The sequence below is a fragment of the Copadichromis virginalis genome, linkage group LG2 (assembly GCF_057382275.1).
Source record: "Copadichromis virginalis isolate Kocher_CV1m ecotype Utaka linkage group LG2, C_Virginalis_male_GT1.1, whole genome shotgun sequence".
Lineage (NCBI taxonomy): Eukaryota > Metazoa > Chordata > Actinopteri > Cichliformes > Cichlidae > Copadichromis > Copadichromis virginalis.
Window position 1 is genome coordinate 28635604 of NC_140619.1, and position 17905 is coordinate 28653508.

At 44.0% G+C, this 17905-nt stretch overlaps 1 protein-coding gene across 1 annotated transcript; it reads right to left on the minus strand.

The window, feature by feature from the left end:
* Positions 1-9868: 9868 nt before the first annotated feature.
* Positions 9869-14019, minus strand: egr1 (early growth response 1). The gene is made up of 2 exons (XM_085477533.1): positions 13293-14019; positions 9869-12470 (listed from the first exon to the last, which is right to left on the minus strand). The coding sequence occupies exons 1-2, from the start codon at positions 13501-13503 to the stop codon at positions 11137-11139; spliced, it is 1545 nt and encodes a 514-aa protein (XP_085333659.1). The 5' UTR covers positions 13504-14019; the 3' UTR covers positions 9869-11136.
* Between the last annotated feature and the right edge of the window lie 3886 nt (positions 14020-17905).

A 17905-nucleotide genomic window follows, 5' to 3' on the forward strand; every position in this document is an offset into this window, starting at 1 on the left:
CCACTGCAGGTATTCTTTGGTGCATTAGCAACAAAAACTTAATTTGAGCCTGAGAGGGTTAAGATAAAATGGGGCCTGATTATTCAATATCTTGTGTGATAAGGGAATGATTTTAAATTCAATTCAGAATTTAGCAGAGAGTCAATGAAGGGACGCAAATATGGGTTAATATGATCTCTATTTCTAGTCCTTATCAGTGCTCTCACTGCAGCATTTTGAATCACTTCTCCAGAGCAATTAATTAGCACCTGTCTATTGCCACTTACCAAGCTAAATTAGTTGCACAGTATACTACTAATGATGTCAACGTACAGACAGATTACTTTAAGCTCAGCTAGAAAAAAAATGCTACTATTTTCTATAATGTTTGGTAATAATGATAGTAATTTGAGTCCTATAACACTCTTTGATTAGCTGGAGCTGTGCCAGTTCACATTTGTTGCAGATCTTATTTTCAAACATGTTAAAACAGCATTTGTAATAGTTTGTTAACTGAACTCTGCTCCTTTAAATGTTTTCATGTAACACACTCAATATATTATACAAGCTGTCATTAATATTAGCCTTCATCTCACTCAGCTGCTTGCTTTTAGCCTTCTCTCATTCTGCCTCTGCCTCTGCAATCCCCACTCGCTCACAAGTTCTCATGCTGCCTGTGGGGTGACACAGCGGCAGTCTGCACTGGAGAGGTGTCCGTTTTGAAACTGAAAACTGACTGTCTGATTTTTTAACACTGAGGGCCCTGAAACACAGTAAGTGTGCAGCTTAGGCTGTTCAGCAGAGAGCAAAATACACAGGACACATAAAATAATAAATGTTATTATAATAATAGCAATAATAATAATCTGTTTCAGTGGGACGCATACAAAACAAATGCACGTAGTCAACATGCTACCAATCAGGTGACAATTAGTTGGTCATACTGGCTAAACCATGTCCCTGATCACCAGCTCTGCAAGTTAGCACAACACAACTAATTAGCTTCTGGGTGGTTGTTTTTCTTTTATAATATGACTTTTTTAGACTCTTTGGTAAACTTTTGTCTACTCTAGCTGTCAAAGGGCAAGAGGTGGGGTCCACCCTGGACAGATCAAATCTGTCGTGTCTTTTCATATATGGAACATGTAAAATGTGATTGTAATTTCATGAAGCCTTAAATGTCACATAGGGTGTGGTATATCGCAAAAACATTCCTCCACAGGTGGGAGGCAAATCAGTTAAAACTGGAAAGGGCCGGATGTGCTATTAGACCCGAGGGCCCCCTGTGACATTTTGGTTACATATTTTAATTGTGTTGAAACGATATTGAAATATTGTGAAATATTTTGCAAGCAGACACACCAGCATAAAATGTAAACATGAGCACACACACACACATGCATATACACACAGAAACACACATTGCAAGAGGGGAGGGGAAAAAAGGCTAGCATCCAGGCAGCTTGCCGAAGGGCAGCCTGCCAAAAGAGTGGGAGAGAGAGAGAGAGAGAGAGAGAGAGAGAGAGAGAGAGGAAGACAGACAGAGACAGACAAAGAGAGAGAGAGAGAGAGAAGGCGGGAGAGAGGAGAAGCAGGAAGGTCCTTACATAGCCTACAGGAAGAGCTGTGTCAGGGCAGGAAACTCCATGTTTGGGCACGGTGGTTTCCTGGCTAGCTAGAAGACTGACATTTCCTCTACTAGTTGGCTTCTGCAGAGTGGATCACATGAAGGCTTGAAGGAGGCTGCAGGGGTGGTGGTGGTGGGCCTCCAGTTGGGAAGGGCTGGGCCCGATCTCTGGTTTCAACTCCAGTGCTCCCTCCCTCCCTTTCTCTTTCTGTGCTTCGCTCCCTGTTAAGACTACAGCTCGCAGCTTATTGCTTTAACAGACACTTCACAGGTCAGCATACATTCTTTGCACCAATTACAGTTTAAGTGACTGCAGGAATGCAGCCAGGAATTTTGCATGACATTTTGGTGCTATGTTAGCATAGCCATGCGTCTACTTAATAACCCATAGGAGTTAATGACAGCATGATCAACATGTGGATAGCATCTGCATATACCTCTACAGCATGCAAACCATGGATCCACTTAGCTCTGGGGTGTCTATCTGTTTTGTATTTCCAGAATTACTGGATGAATACTCATGAAATTTGACGCAGATATTTGTGTTTCCCAGAAAAATAAATTCTTGGCTTTTCTACTACCACAATAATTAAATCATTTCTTAATTTGTCCATTTTAGGTTAAGAAAAATAGGCACCCTGACAACTTATTATGTTCCTGCCAGTCTTGGATGTAAAATAATTCACACTGGCCTACAATAAACCTAAAAGGGTATATGACAGCGATCACCCAGCTAGAATTTTTGTAGCGTTCTATTAGCTTCATTAGTAGACTCCATGCTGATGTTAGCTCAAAGCACAACTGTACCAGAAAATCAGCGCCTCTGTGCAATGCTAAAAGTTATTTCTGACTCCCGAGTTCAAAGAAAATGCACACACAAGCGCTTTTACTTTAAACTCTGGCATTCAAGTGTGTGCTGTTTCCGTTTAATTTTCAGCAAACAGACTTGCACACACAGAAAGACATCTCCGTGTTGTATTTAAACTCTTCTCAGTCTGACTTTAATGATTCCGGTGTTTTCTCTCCTCCTTGCTTTCCCGTTTCAGAAGACATGGAAATGGAATAGATGGGTAGAAATCGGAGCAAATACTCAAACCCAGATACTTTCAGTCAGTGGCTGAAACCACGTCGAGGGCTCATGCTTCACTGCTTATCGATCGAACATCTGTGCATTTGTCTCAACAATAAGCTTCGACTGCACCCAGACAGACAGACAAATATACAGACAGATGTTTCCTGGTAAACAGCTAGTGCTCCAATCAGACATAAATCTGCAAAAGCGACAAGTTTAAGTCGTGCACCTGCCCTCTCGCTCGCTCACACATGCTGAGGAAAAGCAGCAGACTGAGGAAAAGGAATTAAAGGGGAGAAAGAGGATGGACCGTAGACGAGCAGGGTGTGGAAATATAATCTGAGACACAAAAACTCACAAATAAACAATAAACACATCCTGTCACGTCTCCCTGGGAGATTACGTTATAACTCGCTGCAGAGAAGCAGAATAGTGTAGTTCTGCTGCTTCATACCAACGCATGGATGGAGTGGTGATGTTGGTGTTTGTGGCGACAGAGGACAATTTATGTGTGCTTGTGCGATTATGTGAGAAAACACTTCAGAGGGAGAACAAACGATTGTTTGTTGTTGATTTATGAATGTTAAAGGTAAAAGTCTAATGTTGTGCTTTTACCTTTAACATCCCCATAATGTTGGAGGAAATGAATGAAAGATGGGACAAAGTGTGTTTGGGCACGGCAAAGCGGAAGAATAGCCTTTCATTTAACGACAATTTCTCCTCATTTTTTACTGCCTTGGAATAACAGAGAGACCCTCGTTCTCATCTTTACAGCAGCTTTTAGCCCGCTGGTCTGGATAGAATAACAGAAAAGAGCTGGGGTCATTACTCACAATGGAGGACTCTATTAAGCAGCAGTGTACAGAGCTAAATGCACACACATGCAAGCACACACGCTTGCACCCTGAGGTGCAGAGACAGCACAGCGGACCGTGTGTGTGTGTATGTGTGTGTGTGCGCGCGCATGTGCACGTCGACGGGTCAAATGTGTGGCCCTCTTTGTATAAATTACACTTAACTGCAGGGATATTTCCGAGCTGTAAAAAAACATACACACACGGGCTATGCGCACTCTTTGTAATCTAGCACCATTATTGGCGGCTTCACGTACATTAGAGGATAAAAATGATGGAAGGCAAGAGGAGATAGGGCTGCTGAGGGGTAATTTCACCGAGGGGGCATCCGAGGTATTTATAGCCAAACGATTGAAGCGTTGAAAGCATACTGAGTTTATGATCTGATCACAGATGTATCCTAATGGAAACATGATAGCCAGGGAACAGTAATGTACAGCTTACCCTAGGCTTAATGTTTTGAGTCGACTGTATAGAAAACTTTACTTTTCTATCACCTTGTCAAAACATTTGAGCACCCAGCCAAAAATTTCCCAGGTTAAAGTTGGGTTATAGCTGTGGTCAAGGCAGTAATAACCTGTCAACTGTTTCACATTAGGAAGCGTAAAAGCCTACATACACACTTGACAGAGCTGACAGATGCTGACATGCCACTGCATGCAGTCACAGGCCCTAAATGAGGACCTAACGGTGCTGATGTGACAGAGATGTGGCTGTGCTCGGCACGCCACACACTGCTTACTTTTAACTAGCTGGAGGCAGATGAGGACAGGCACAGAGAGGAAGCAGAGGAAGAGATTATTAGATTTGTATTTAAATAAATCAGCAGATAATTCGATTAGATTAGATTAAAGGAAGAGTACATTTTGGGAAAATGCTCTTTATGACACCACGCTTCCCGGGTGTCTGTAAGGTAAATATGAACAGAACTTCCCCCTGCTTTTCTGCTATGTTAAGTTCACAGGCTATTGGCTTCATATTTACCTGTAGCCATAAAAGTGTTATTAGTTTTCTAATTAAACTTTCAGCAAAGGCAGCAATCCATTCTTTTAAACAGACCCTTGAAATTTCCGGTCCTCAGAGTTTCCGATGAGAGCATCAGGTATAAAACGAGCGAGCTCATGACTTCATATGAGCATTTACATATGTGCGTGTGTTTGTGTTCATGTGCGTGTGCTGTTGGACAACAGAAGCTCCCAGCAGGTATCCCACACTCCTGCTCCCCAGACGCAGCACGCTGATGACATCAGCTGGTGTGAAAGTAGCCATTAGTTCCACCTCATCACTGAGGGACAAATATAGCAGCGCAAGGCTTTCATCAGACATGGAGGACAGCTGTAGTGAGGGGGCGGGAAAGAAAAACCTGGCCAGATGATGATATACATTCCCCGTATCCCTCCTCCACCCCAGTTCTCACTTCTCCCTCTCCCCCGCGATCATGCTGTCACCCCTGAGACTCATAACACCTAAAAGGCTCCTGCATATAGGCACACATGGCAAAAACACTTAGGTATGCACTCCCACACGCACACACAACTTACATGCAGTCACACACATAAACCTGTTTGCCTAAAATTACATTCATTTGAAACACGAATATCCTGTTTTGTGTACGTTATAATGCCCCCGCTTTCAAATGAGGTTTAGCAGCAGGCAGATGACAAGGGGTGCTTTTGTAATACCTGGCGCTGCATTATGAAAGCACAGCAGGCGCAGCGCACCGAACTATTGTTAATGTTAGTCAAAACTATAAAACACCGGGATAAATTATGTCTCTTTCTACTGCTGGTAGTCCTGATGCTCTTATCTTTGGTCCTGAACTAGTAATGCAGGTTTTCTTTCCTGTATTAGCAATGCAGTTTTGGGGCTTTTTTTGTAGTTTTGTAGGCCTTCACTTCAGTCATTATTGACTCGATCCACAGGTATTACCTAACAAGTAGGTTACGGATCATTTTTGGCAGTGGGGTAAGATTAAGTTATAGTCAGTGCTGATGTTCTATGGAAAAGCAGCGCACTTACCGGTGTGTGTGTGTGTGTGTGTGTGTGTGTATGCAAGTGAGCGAGTGTGTGCACTGTATCTCAGAGCAGGTGGCTGCGGTGCTGGAACAAACACCTGGCCTCCGCCTTTTGAGTGACAGGTGGTGAAGTCACTGCAGGGCACATCTGGAGGGTGAAGCGAGATTTTCTGTTCAGCCTCTGTCTCTTTCAGCTTTTGATGCATCACGGTGAAGCAAAGGTCGCTCTGATCTGACCCACGGAGCACAGTAGTTGATTTTGTGCCTGTTTTATGGTTCTATTTCCAGTCTATAATAGCTGCAGCAGAAAGCCAAACTATGTAATGCAAATTTGTCTTGAGTTATATTCAGTCCTGAAACCTGCAGACACACAATCACATAATCAGAATATTGTAGCGCGCACCTATAATCCGGGCTGCTGTGAAAACTGAATGGCGCTGAAATATAACTCTGTTGCTTCATTTGAAATGGGGAGAATCTCAATAATAATTTACACTCCTCACCAATCTAAACATTTATATGAGTCTTTTTGTTTAAATGATTGTTGTTTAGGAACTGAGGTCTTGCACGGTGCTGTCAGAAGCCTCTAAAGTGCACTTGGAAGCCATCCGCCGCACAACACGTGTCCCCTTTTGATAAAAAGAGAAAACTCTGAGAGGCATGACTGCATTTATTTACCCAGCCTCGCAGACCCTGCTCAGGGATTGCATATGATGTTCCGACTAACAGACAGAAAATAAAATAACTCAAGCCCACTTACTAGCCTTGACACATAAAGACTTATGAGGGCCTGTTTGCATTTCAGAGCCACCCAGGTGCCTTTTGTAAAGCTGTAGTGTACTTGATGCTGAGTTGAAGAGGTGTCATATTTGGAGGTACTTAAGCATGCACTGTTTTGTTGTCTGTTCAAAGCCATGTACTTCAAACAAGCATGGCTTATTAAGTAGAGCTAAAGTTGCCAGGACACCTATAGATTATTGTGGAAGTGATACGTCAAAAATCTCTTTTGTGTGCCGCAAATAATTTCAAAGATGCTTGTAAGCTACGCTGCTCTTATATCTCGTGTGTTTGAACAGGTACACTGCAAACACACACATCCACACATCTTAACCTAGAAACTGTGAACAGATTTGTGTTATTCTGACAATCTATTATGCGCTTGTGTGTCTTTAGATTCACAGAGAGGATCTGTTGTTTCAGGTTTACTGGAGTCTTTCCCCCCCCCCCTTATTTGCAACCCGAGAAGACATCTGAATACAGAACGACTGCATTTTTGTCCAGGTGTGTCATAACTTATGGAGTTTTTGACTCAACTCCTTTTCAGCCTGTGCACATTTCCTGAATACCATATCTGTAGAAGTGTTGCAATCTATGTGAAATGTACATGTGAGGAGGTTCGAAATCAAGCAGTTTCAATATAACCTACTTCTCCCCCCAAAAAGACACAACAGGTATCGAGTGCAAGAGGCAGAACAGGAGAAAGCACCTGACGACGACTCTGCATTCCCTTTTGGCAAGATTTTAAAAAAAAAAGCCATCCCAGTGAGGCAGAGTGAGGCTCTGAACATGAGATCAATGGAGCATATTTAAAAGACATTAGAGAGCAGTCCTCCTGTCACATTCCTATGATAAAGTACAGGAATCTGGCCCCAAGCATACAGTACCATGTATCTATAAAAGCGATCCTCCAGTGTCATTCCTCATGTGCTTAATCTCCAAGTGGAGATAAAAGATGGAGGATGGCCAGCAGGGTCTATGGGTCTGGGTCATCCTACCCGGCACTGGGATCCCCCCAGCGGGCCGGCAGATGTCAAGGGGTGAAGGTAGAGGAGAACGGATAGCTGCCGACCCTGGAGCCCCTCATTCACTTTCTAACTTGCTCACATTAAAGAGAGCTCTAATCACTGCAGGGACTTGGCCAATGATGTGCGTATCAAAAGGCATATTTCAAAAAGGCATCTTAAAAGGCCCGAGGGCGAAGAGGCAATAAGAGCACATTTGTATGTGGATGAAAGGGAAAAGTGTAGACAGACCTTGCATCAGAATACAGCGGGGGGAGATCATTAGCATCTCCAGCAAAATATGCACTAGCAGAGAGGGAGAGAGAAGTACAGGCAGAGAGGGAGAGAGAGGCAACAAGGTGGCAGTGGGACGGGGTTGTAGGGCTGAGGGAGAAGGGATGGTTCTCTTCGCCATTCGTTCTTTTTTGTTTTACACAGTTCCCGAAAAGAATAAGAGAACAAATACATTTTTGAACAAAGGCAGGGCTCTTGAAATGGAAGCCCGCTGGGGGTGTGAGGTGGCTCCATTGTGAGTTACAACAGAGTGAAGCCACAACGCATCTGCACTCCCAAATCCTCTTACACTCCTCTCTCACCTCCCTAAAGAGAACAGGCCCAGTGCGTGAGCTTTGATATGCGACGAAGAGCCTTGAATCAAAGGATGTGATGGGGTACACAATTCCCTAATACATTGAGCAATATTGGCCCGTTTCTCTTTCTAGCATTTTGGTTTTGGACTCTGACAGAGTCGCGGCACAGCCTCCCCCGTCTGACCAAAACTGGTTGAAATTGAAATACTGTCTCCTAACACGAGAAAGGACTGAGAGAAAAGCGCCGTGTGTGGTTTTCACATTGAGTGAAGGACTTTCCTAAAAGCAGGGTAATATGAGAAAGTTGTGATGCAAAAGCTGCTGAATGGCTTTTTTTTCTTGCAGCCAAGAACCAAAATAATTCTGTAAACAATGACAGGAAATGACAGATTCTGGGATTTTAAGCCACACAAGGAGTTTCAAGATCTGCCTAAAAAAAGGCTAGCTATGGCTCTGAGTGAGGAACATCATAATTTAAACATCAAGGTGTCTTAACTCAGCACAGAGACCAACCACAATGCTGATTTGTGTTTGTGTGATTTTCTACTGCACTTTCAAATATTTATGAAAGTGTAGCAGCGGTGAAGACAATATCCAAGAAAATGGACCATTGTAACTTTATAATGCATTTTTTTTCTCCTTTAATTTTACACATAATTCAGCTTACACACACACACACACACACACACATAGTGTCAGCAGAAGTGAGGGTGGTGGACGCCGAGCTTTAAAAAGACAGTAGAATAGAACAAAAGCTTGTAACTTGGCATAGTTTGCACACTTGTACATGAGCAGCATGCAGACGTACAGCGTGAAGTAACTACAGTAGTTTGAGTCGTTAAAAGATGTCTATATTGCACAGAGATGCCTGCGTACTGTTCACGCACAAATACCCACACACCGATATACAGACACGCTCATCAGACCAAATTTGGAAATTTGGTATCAGGAGACCAATTATCTTAATTATTTTCCCTTTCCCTCCATTATTCTCCTCTACTTGTTTTCCTGCTTTCTATTTTAGCTGTGTTTGCATTTGTGAGTATTTTGGTTAGTGCATTTCACAACACAAAATTACTCCAAAGCTCTGCGAGAGGAGGGATTGTGTGTGCGTGTGAGTGTGTGTGTCTACATAGGCTAAAAAATCCGGGCTGTTTTATTTCCATACTCAAACATGTAGCAAGAGTTCCTTGCCTAGGGAACAGTGGCAGATGAGTAATGATGGTGCGAGTAAGCTGTTATTATATTCTGCTTGAAAACCCAAAGAAACAGCATTTAAACCTTCAGGGCCATTCTGTTCAGCTGCTGCCATGCAACAGTTCAGACTAACCTACACAGATATTGCCCAATTGTGTGTTACAGCTCATTCACTACGAGGTGACAGCATCTCGCCAACCACGGAAAGGAAGGTAATTATATTGTGATGGATTTCACCTGCACCCCATGAAAATAACCCCGTGCATGTCTAAGCACAGCTGGTTTCAGACATCCCTACCTAAAACTCATTTCGCCATCATTGTACAGACGGGAATATTTCTTCTTATTTTTTGGTCTTTTGCTAAAAGATCAAATTGCTTGGAAATGGAAATTTAGATAAGCTGGGTATCTTCAAGAGCAAGTGGGATCTAGATAAGAATTCCTCATCTTCAGTGTTTACAGGCATGGGAGTCATGGGTTAGCGTTATCATTAATAAGAGGGTTTGAAATGGAGACTTTCCACAAGATCATGCCTTGCAGATTTGCCCTTAAATTAAAGGGCAACTTTCTGTGATGTAAAGCTATGCTGTAAATCCACTGATAATCTGCCGGCAATTAACAAGTAAGCTGATGAAATGTATACCATTTAAGCACGAGCATCATGCATGGCAAAATCAAGAGTGGAGATTTGATGCAACGAAGGTGGCCTGAAGAACCAGTGAAAATGTTCAAAAATGCACATGAAAACAAATATACATATATATTCAGATTTTTATTTATATTTCATTTCTGGAAGGATATCTTGTACACCAAATATCCCGTTGGCAGTTAAGCGCATTCAATGTGTTTAGAAGCCAGAAACAGTCACTTGTTTTAACAAACACAATTACAAAATAAAGATAAACCACAAAATAATGAACTGCATGTATATAACATACAAAAGAATCCCATGCCTACTCAGTAGGTAACTTCAACATTCCAGCTCTTGAAGATGTAGATATTTACATTTCAGTTTTACAAAAATAGACTTTATAATTTTTATCCTTTTTTGCTTACATTCTGATAAAATGAAGCGGTGCCCTCGGAGCTCGTCCCTTCACTCCCTCTGTGTACATTCTGTAACAAAAATAGTCCCTCAACCCTTAAGGCGAGATGCTGTGCATCGTCTCTCGCGCTCAGCCATGTCACACAATCAACAAGGCTTCACAAAAGGCACCAAATAACAGGAGCGTTTAAGTTTTTTTCTAAAAAAAAAAAAAAAGAAAATGTTTTTTTTTTCTTTTCTCTGTTTTTCCATATAACTGAGCGATATGTCACATGTGAGAAAGAGAGAAAGAGATAGTACCAGTGGATGATATTTACAAACAGAAACGAACATCACTCTTACTCATGCTTGAATACTTAAGTGCGGTTTTTTTTTTCTTCAAACAATGTCGAAACGTATCACAGCATCATCACTACATAATAGAGAAAGTATGTAGAAAATATGGCCCTGCTCACTTCAAATAATACAATGCAAATATGCAAACAACTGTTCACATCAGTGGTACCAAAGAATGATAAAAACGAAACGTGGCACATGTACAATATACATATATGATAGCTTATGTATATCATTCATTGTCTTTAGTACTGTATGACCGCCTGCAAGGACGAACATGCCTCTGTACTTCAACTGCAGGCGATCTGTTTGTCTCATGGTTATTGTGTACCTATAACAGAGACTTGCCAGTTTCTCTGTCTCCAGAGTCCCATATGCACTTGAAGTGCTGCATTTGTTTTAGAGACAGAAAAAAAAATCCCTTTTCATCTTCTATTGTCTTTGCCCGGTCCTTGACATGTGTCTTTTTCTCTCTTTCAGGTAAATCTCAAGATTCACCTAACACTGCACAGGGAGCAGAAAAGTGCTTTTTGGAGGGGGAAAAACAAAGTCCTTTTGATGCTGATTTCTTTCCCCTCAAAAAACCTTAAGGAAAGAGAGGTACGGAGAGACTAAAAAAAGTTCTTGTCTTTGCTCGTTCTTAGCAGATCTCGATTGTCCTTGGGGAAAGGGTGGTCTGCATGTCTGGGAGCGGGGTGGGGACAGGGGAGCTGTAGATGTTGGATGCCACTGACGAGGGGAAGGAGGAGGCCACCTGGGATTGAAAGGTGCTTGACATGGACACCGATGGGTAGGTGGTGGCGATGGATGGAGATGGGTAGGAAGTGTGGACGGGAGAGGAGTAGCAGGAGGTGACTGGAGAGGGGTAAGAAGACACTGGAGAAGGATAGGAAGTGATGGAAGAGGGGTAGCTGGAGGGAGGTGAGGCTGCTGAGACCGGGGTTGCTGTTGCGACCACTGCCCCCACCTTCTCTGCTTTCTTGTCCTTCTGCCGTAGGTGGATCTTTGTGTGTCTTTTCCTCTCGTCGCTGCGGGCAAATTTGCGTCCGCAAATCTCGCAGGCAAAAGGCTTCTCGCCGGTGTGAGTACGGATGTGCGTTGTCAAGTGGTCACTGCGGCTGAAGTTACGCATGCAGATGCGGCACTGGAAGGGTTTCTGACCTGTGTGGATGCGGATGTGACGCGTCAGCTCATCAGACCGTGAAAAGCGCCGATCGCAGGTCTCCACGGGGCAAGCGTACGGCCTTTCGTGGGGTGGTGTCTTGCTTGGCCGGGTGGGGTACTTGCGCATGCGGCTAGGCTTGATTAGCTGGGACTGGTAGACACTTTTTAAGTCCTGCGAACCAGTCTGGGTTGCAAAAGCCTTGATGGTAGAAAGAGGAGTCAGGGAGGGCTGGCTTGACTGATTCTGGAAGGGCTTCTGGTCAGGAGGGACCAGGCTGATCTCTCCCTGCTGCTGAGGGAAGAGGTAGTCAGGAATCATGGGCACAGGGAAGCTTGTGCTGCAGGTCTTGCTATTGGGATAAGCAGGGGGTGGGTACTGCACTGTTCCAGCTGAAGTGGGAAAAGCCTGGCCCTGGTCTGGGAAGATATCAGAGTTGGAGCTGGAGTAGGTTGGGGCAGCTGAGTAGATTGGGTTGGGTTCACTGTGGTGAATCGAAGAACTGAGGCTGGAGCTCTGAGATGAGGACGAGGAGGTAGAAGAAGACGAGGAAGAAGAGGAAGATGGGACTGAAGAGGAGGAGGATGAGATGGTCTGTGAGGCTGCGGAGGAAGAGCTAGAGCTGGGCGCAACATTGCCTATCAGCCCAGAGAACAGGCCCAAGATCGGCTCTGCCCAGAGGCTGTTGCTGCAGGTGGTGGCGGGCTCAAGGGTGAAGCTGCCTGTATAGGAGATGGGGGGCAGCCTTTGGGTTGGGTAGGTCTGCTCCACCACTGGCTTCTCACAGTTGAAGGGGATATCAGGTAACGTATCTGCAGGGAGCACAGAGAAAGCAGAGACATAAATCAAACTGTCAATATCCAGAGGGAGGGAGAGGGAAACCTGCCAGAGCAGTGGACAGTGTGTCACCCCTCTCTCCTGTCACAGATCAGACAGGTGCCCACACAGAGAAACACCCTCAAACTAAACTCTTTACCCCTCAACCCTAGAAGTGTGTCTATCTAAACAGCAACAGAAGCCGCATGCTTTCTAAACACATTGGCTCAAACTCTCTCAATCTTTCTTTTATTTTCCTACTTCCTGTCTTTCACAAGCTCGAGCACACACACACACACAAGCACAGCGTTCGGATTCCTAAAACCCATCACAGAGCCAGAGGCGATTGATCATCGAAACTGCAGTTCAGCCGTTTTTGGAAATGCAATTTGAATTGAGCTGTAGGAGTGTTGAGAAGCATGCGGTAGCAGAGCAGAGTCTGAGTCTTTAGAGACCTGACAAGGATATAGAGCTATCAATAAATTAGTGTTAGGTAAGGTGTTTTTATTTCTCTGTATTTAGTTTTAACAGAATTATAATATTAAACAATATTGTTCAGTGAGCTAAAGGGGAAGACTGCAAAACTACATGCAACAGACTTATAACTAAAAATCTTAAATGTCAACTTAAATCAAGCATGACTGTTTAATCCAGTGAAATAGCAATAAACAGCAAACATAAATAATATTTTTGTAAGTTGCATTGCTGTTTCTGTCAACTCTTTCTTGGTTCATTATAGCTCTACAGATGCGTTTAATTCGGTTTTAAATGCAGCATAAACAACCAGAAGCAATAGAAAAAAAATCTCCAGATCTTACCTCCAGCGAGGTGGTCATACTGGTCTCCTGGCTCCCCGGAGCCAAAACCGGCACCTTCTGGTGCAGACGCAGAGAGGAATGGGGTCCCTGCAGAGCTGAGCATCATCACCTCCTCCAGCTTAGGGTAGCTATCCATGGGGGAGTGAGAGAACCTCAGGGGCTCGGAGTTCTGCAGGGCTGGGAGAATCATCTCAGTCTTGGCTGCAGCCATCCTCTGCTGGTGCTGAAGCTGCAGGGCTGAGACTGCGCTGATGGCTGGTGTTGAGTGCGTGGAGGCTGGGCGCACGTTAGCAGAGCGGTGCCTCGCAGGTGGAAGGAATCACTTAGCCCCGTTCAGGGAGCGCTGCACACTTCTTCTGATGCCGAGGAAGATGCAGCTTTTCTGTCTTTAGTCCGTGACTCTTGCTCTCCCGTGGTCCTGTCGTTGTCCGTGTTTCTCTTAGAGGTGAGTAAAGATCCACTTGTCTTTTCGGAAAAAATCAAACGTCTCCTTTATACTCATTCCCTAAGATTCATCAAAATTAATCTGTTGATTAATTTCGACTTTTTGTAATAAATTACTTCTCCAATTCAGGCTTTTTACCTTTTTGGATTGATGTTGTTTTGAGTTGACGTTTTACTTTTTAATGTGATTTTTCTGTCAGTGAGATCTATTTGTTTGTCTCTCTATCTCGGCTCTAACAGTTGCTCTTGTGGGCTCTCAGGGCTGTCTATGAGCCGAGAGGTTTCCCCGCTCCTTTTATATGTGCTTTGTGACGTAGATGTCCATATTTGGAGCATAGGAAGCCCATATTTAGGCACTGCAGTGGAGGACACATGACGCTGGCCTGGGGGGGGGGGGGAAACAGAGAGGAGAGACTTTATATTAAGCTCTAACAGTAAATTGTGAAGACAACGCCGCTCTTCCTCTCTCCCGAATCAATGTATCTTCATAGACAGCAGCATTATTCTTGCGCTCTCCCGGTCGTCCCATAGATTTGATTTGGATTTCCCATCTGTGCAGCAGGCAGCGCTGCTGCCGGAAAGCCCTGCTCCGCCGTGCCTTATAAGGTCGTGACTACATAAGGACCTATTCCGGTGGGTTTCCATTTCCCCTGTCCTTATTTGGAGCTTCCTTTGGCAAAGCCGATCGCTGTTTGGCAGCGAATGAGAGAATGGAGTGCAAATCATGTCCAACGCTCACAATAACTAATGTTAGCGACAGAATTACGGTCCTGTGTTTAAAAGCGCAGCTTAACTCGCGGTTCGCCTGTAACCACTCTGTGAAACAGAAGAACTGCGCTGCGTGGACCGAGTTAGTGTTTAAACAGACACACAGAGCAAGCCAAAAACACGACGAACGCTTTTTAAACACAATCCCAACAACTTGTACAACAATTTGGGTCCAAAACACGCAAAACCCAACTGCAACACCAGCTCACGCACAACTTTAACGCCCTTTTTTTCAACAACTACTGATACTTGTTGCATGGACGAGCGTTTCTCTAAAACCTCTGCTTAAGGACTTATTCCGGTGGGGTTATATATATATATATATATATATATATATATATATATATATATATATATATATATATATATATATGTGTGTGTGTGTGTGTGTGTGTGTGTGTGTGTGTGTGGACAATTCTCAAGCAGCGGTCTGAGAATTAGGAGGCTGCAAACTGCTGGATGGCAGCAAACTTCTCCTAAATTAACTTTCCATCTCTTTCGGCGGTGTCATTGATTAATGAGGACAGATAGGTGCGGCTGCTGACGAGGTACGGACCGATCTATCTAATTGAGGGGTGTCCCCTGCTCAATATTCAGGGAATCTCTCTGCCACTCAGCGGCTTAATGGGCCGCGTTAACAACATTGTGCACAGCTGCCAGGACGCCAGCGGGATACCGATGTTACCCCGGCTGCTCCAGTTTCGGCTAGGGCTCCTACACTCCTCGGTGGAAGCTGACGGGAAATCGATGTGTTTCCCTTGCTGCTGACTGGATCTATATGTGAGCAACCTTATTGGGAAATATCGTGGGCAGGAAACTTTGAGGTGGTCCAAGAGAAGGAGAGGGAGGGAGAGAAAAGATGCTGCCGATGAATATAATTTGATTTACATTCAGGGTTTAGTGAATAAAAGGCATTTGAACTAAGTTTAAACTGCCCCATTCAGATGCCGCTGTCACAAGCATGCTATCACAATCGGACTGATTGAAAAAACTGACATAGATCGATGGATCGATTGATGTGGTAACAAAACAATCATTCAGGTACCCACAACTGGCGTTTGGTCTTTGCTGGATTGCATCCCCTTGCAGGCATTTTCCATTCAGCCTCTGGCAAATGTCTCTGTTTACCCCTATTAGAGTGATAGCAAAATTCTGTCATATATTATGAATGATCTGGAGCAGAGGCTCCTTTACAAAATCCCAATATGCCTGGAGTAGATGTCGCTGCTGGAGAATGTGTAATTCTGTTTATTCATCCGGATACTGGACGTATAAATCTAATACATTTTGAAGGTATGTGGCAATGCGTAGAAAAAAATGCTAGCCTGTCACCGTGCACACACACAGTTAACGTTTGGATTTACATTCTGCTTTTCAGCTACAAGAATTCTCCTCCTCCATGGGCCTGTTACTTTGACGATAAAAGACCAGGAGACAGCCTACAATGATGGTGAGTAACACAAAATGATTTTAAATGTGGCAAGGTGATGATACCAAATCTAAACTCCTGTCTGCATCCACCACCGCTGTCATGCATCAGCTACCAAGGTCGATAAATTTGTGGAAAAGCAAAGAAGAAAAGAGCAGAGAGCAGCAGATGAGAGAACTCATCATCTGATGACAATGTAATAAAATCAGGTTAGGGAAAACTCTCAGAAAAGTAATAAAGTAATAAAGATGATAAACAGTTCACAGTGGTTGTTTGGGCCTCTCTTCACTCTGATGCATGGAGGGGGTGGAAGCCAGATGCTGTAAGGGCAGGAGAAGGAGAATTAGTCTACGTGTGTAGATGCTCAGGATCTGTGTGTACTTTTGCATATTTGTGTATGTAGGTCAGCGGTTTCTTCTCATCGGTAAGTTCAAAATAACTGCCCACACAAACCAGGCAGAGGAGTCCTCACCCGATCAAACTCCGGTGACCTATGAGGAAAAAAAAGATAACTAACATTACACGCAACAGTCATGCCCCTGTTCTCTCTCTCTCTCTCTCTCTCTCTCTCACACACACACACACACACACACACACACACACACACACACACACACACACACACACACACACACACATAAGCATATCCTGCACGAGCAATGGTTAATATTTAACCATGTCCTGATTTGAAAGGAAAACACGAGGAAGTAGGTAGATGTGCCAAAAAACAATAGAAAGAGCATCCATGAAGAGGAGTTGGAACAATAGAATGACAGGGAGGTGAGCGCAATAAGTAAATATGTGAAATTGAAAGAATCCCAGGCAGGTGGAGAAAAAGAGATGAAGAAGGTGGGTAGGAGGATAGAAAAATAGAAAATGAAAGAAAATCCTCTCACCCACGGTATCTATGTGGGAGCAAATATCAAGCTTTGTGTTGGCATTTTTCAGAACCCAGTGCCAGGCAGTCAGTCAGGTAGACAGGGCAGCCAGGGAGGCAGGCACTCCCACTCCTCCGTCACATCGCCTCACCTCCTGGGCTGCCCACACCGAGCCGTGGTGCAATCCCTCCCCATTAGCATACAGGTGTGCTCCCCTGATGGGCGGACCAGGATTAGAAGGTGGGTGATGACAGCTACTGAAGCCTGGATGTTACACAATCTGGCAGAGGAGACACGAGGGTGGGAGGGGTAGTGTAATGACACAGAGAAGAAAAAAAGCGGGTCCTGGTTATTTTGGAGCACAGGATCATAGTTTCATAGTTTTATTCGAGCATGTGGGAAAGTGTGTGTGTGTGTGTGTGTGAAGGGGGGCAATTTTTTATTATGATAAAAATTGGATGTGGCCTGGATGTGTTATATACACAGCCAGAGTTGATAATTAAATGGGAGAAGAGCGGAGGCCTGATCGTCTCGGGCAGAGTGACAGGCTGAATATTAGCCCATAGTCACACAGTGATGGGGAGAGAAGCTGAGAACATGATAGGAGGCTATTTGATAAATGTCATTTTTCTCTCAAAGTTTTTTTAAAGTGACATCAACAAGAGTATGCCTCCCTGACCTTTTTTTTTTAAACATGTAGAGAGAATTTGGACTAATTGACACGCGTGACAAGCCAAATGGATCTAATGGGATTCTGGAAACTGCCTTTTGCCTTTTGGGGAAGACATCCAGCAACGTGTGTCTGTTTAAATACTTGACACCGTCACTCTGTGCTCCAGTCATCATAAACCTTGGCTCGCTTACTGAAATCTAACACAGCCCATGACAATACAATGCAGAAGATTACAGCACACCACCTGTTGCTACTCTGAAACAGTTATGCCCCCCCTTTTGAGAGGATTTCAGGAATGCCAGTGTGGAAGGCAGGCTCTGTGTTTAGCGGCGAGACTTTAAGATCACAAGTTTTCTTTTACTATGGGAGCTGACCTACTAAAGCTTTAGGCCCCAGTGATGTTTGAAAAACAATCTGCTCG

Bases quoted from the DNA above. Each gene is read 5' to 3' on its own strand.
- egr1 (XM_085477533.1), bottom strand. From the start codon at position 13,503: ATGGCTGCAGCCAAGACTGAGATGATTCTCCCAGCCCTGCAGAACTCC. The intron at 12,471-13,292 runs GTAAGATCTGGA...TGCTCCCTGCAG, and splicing joins GTATGACCACCTCGCTGGAG to ATACGTTACCTGATATCCCC.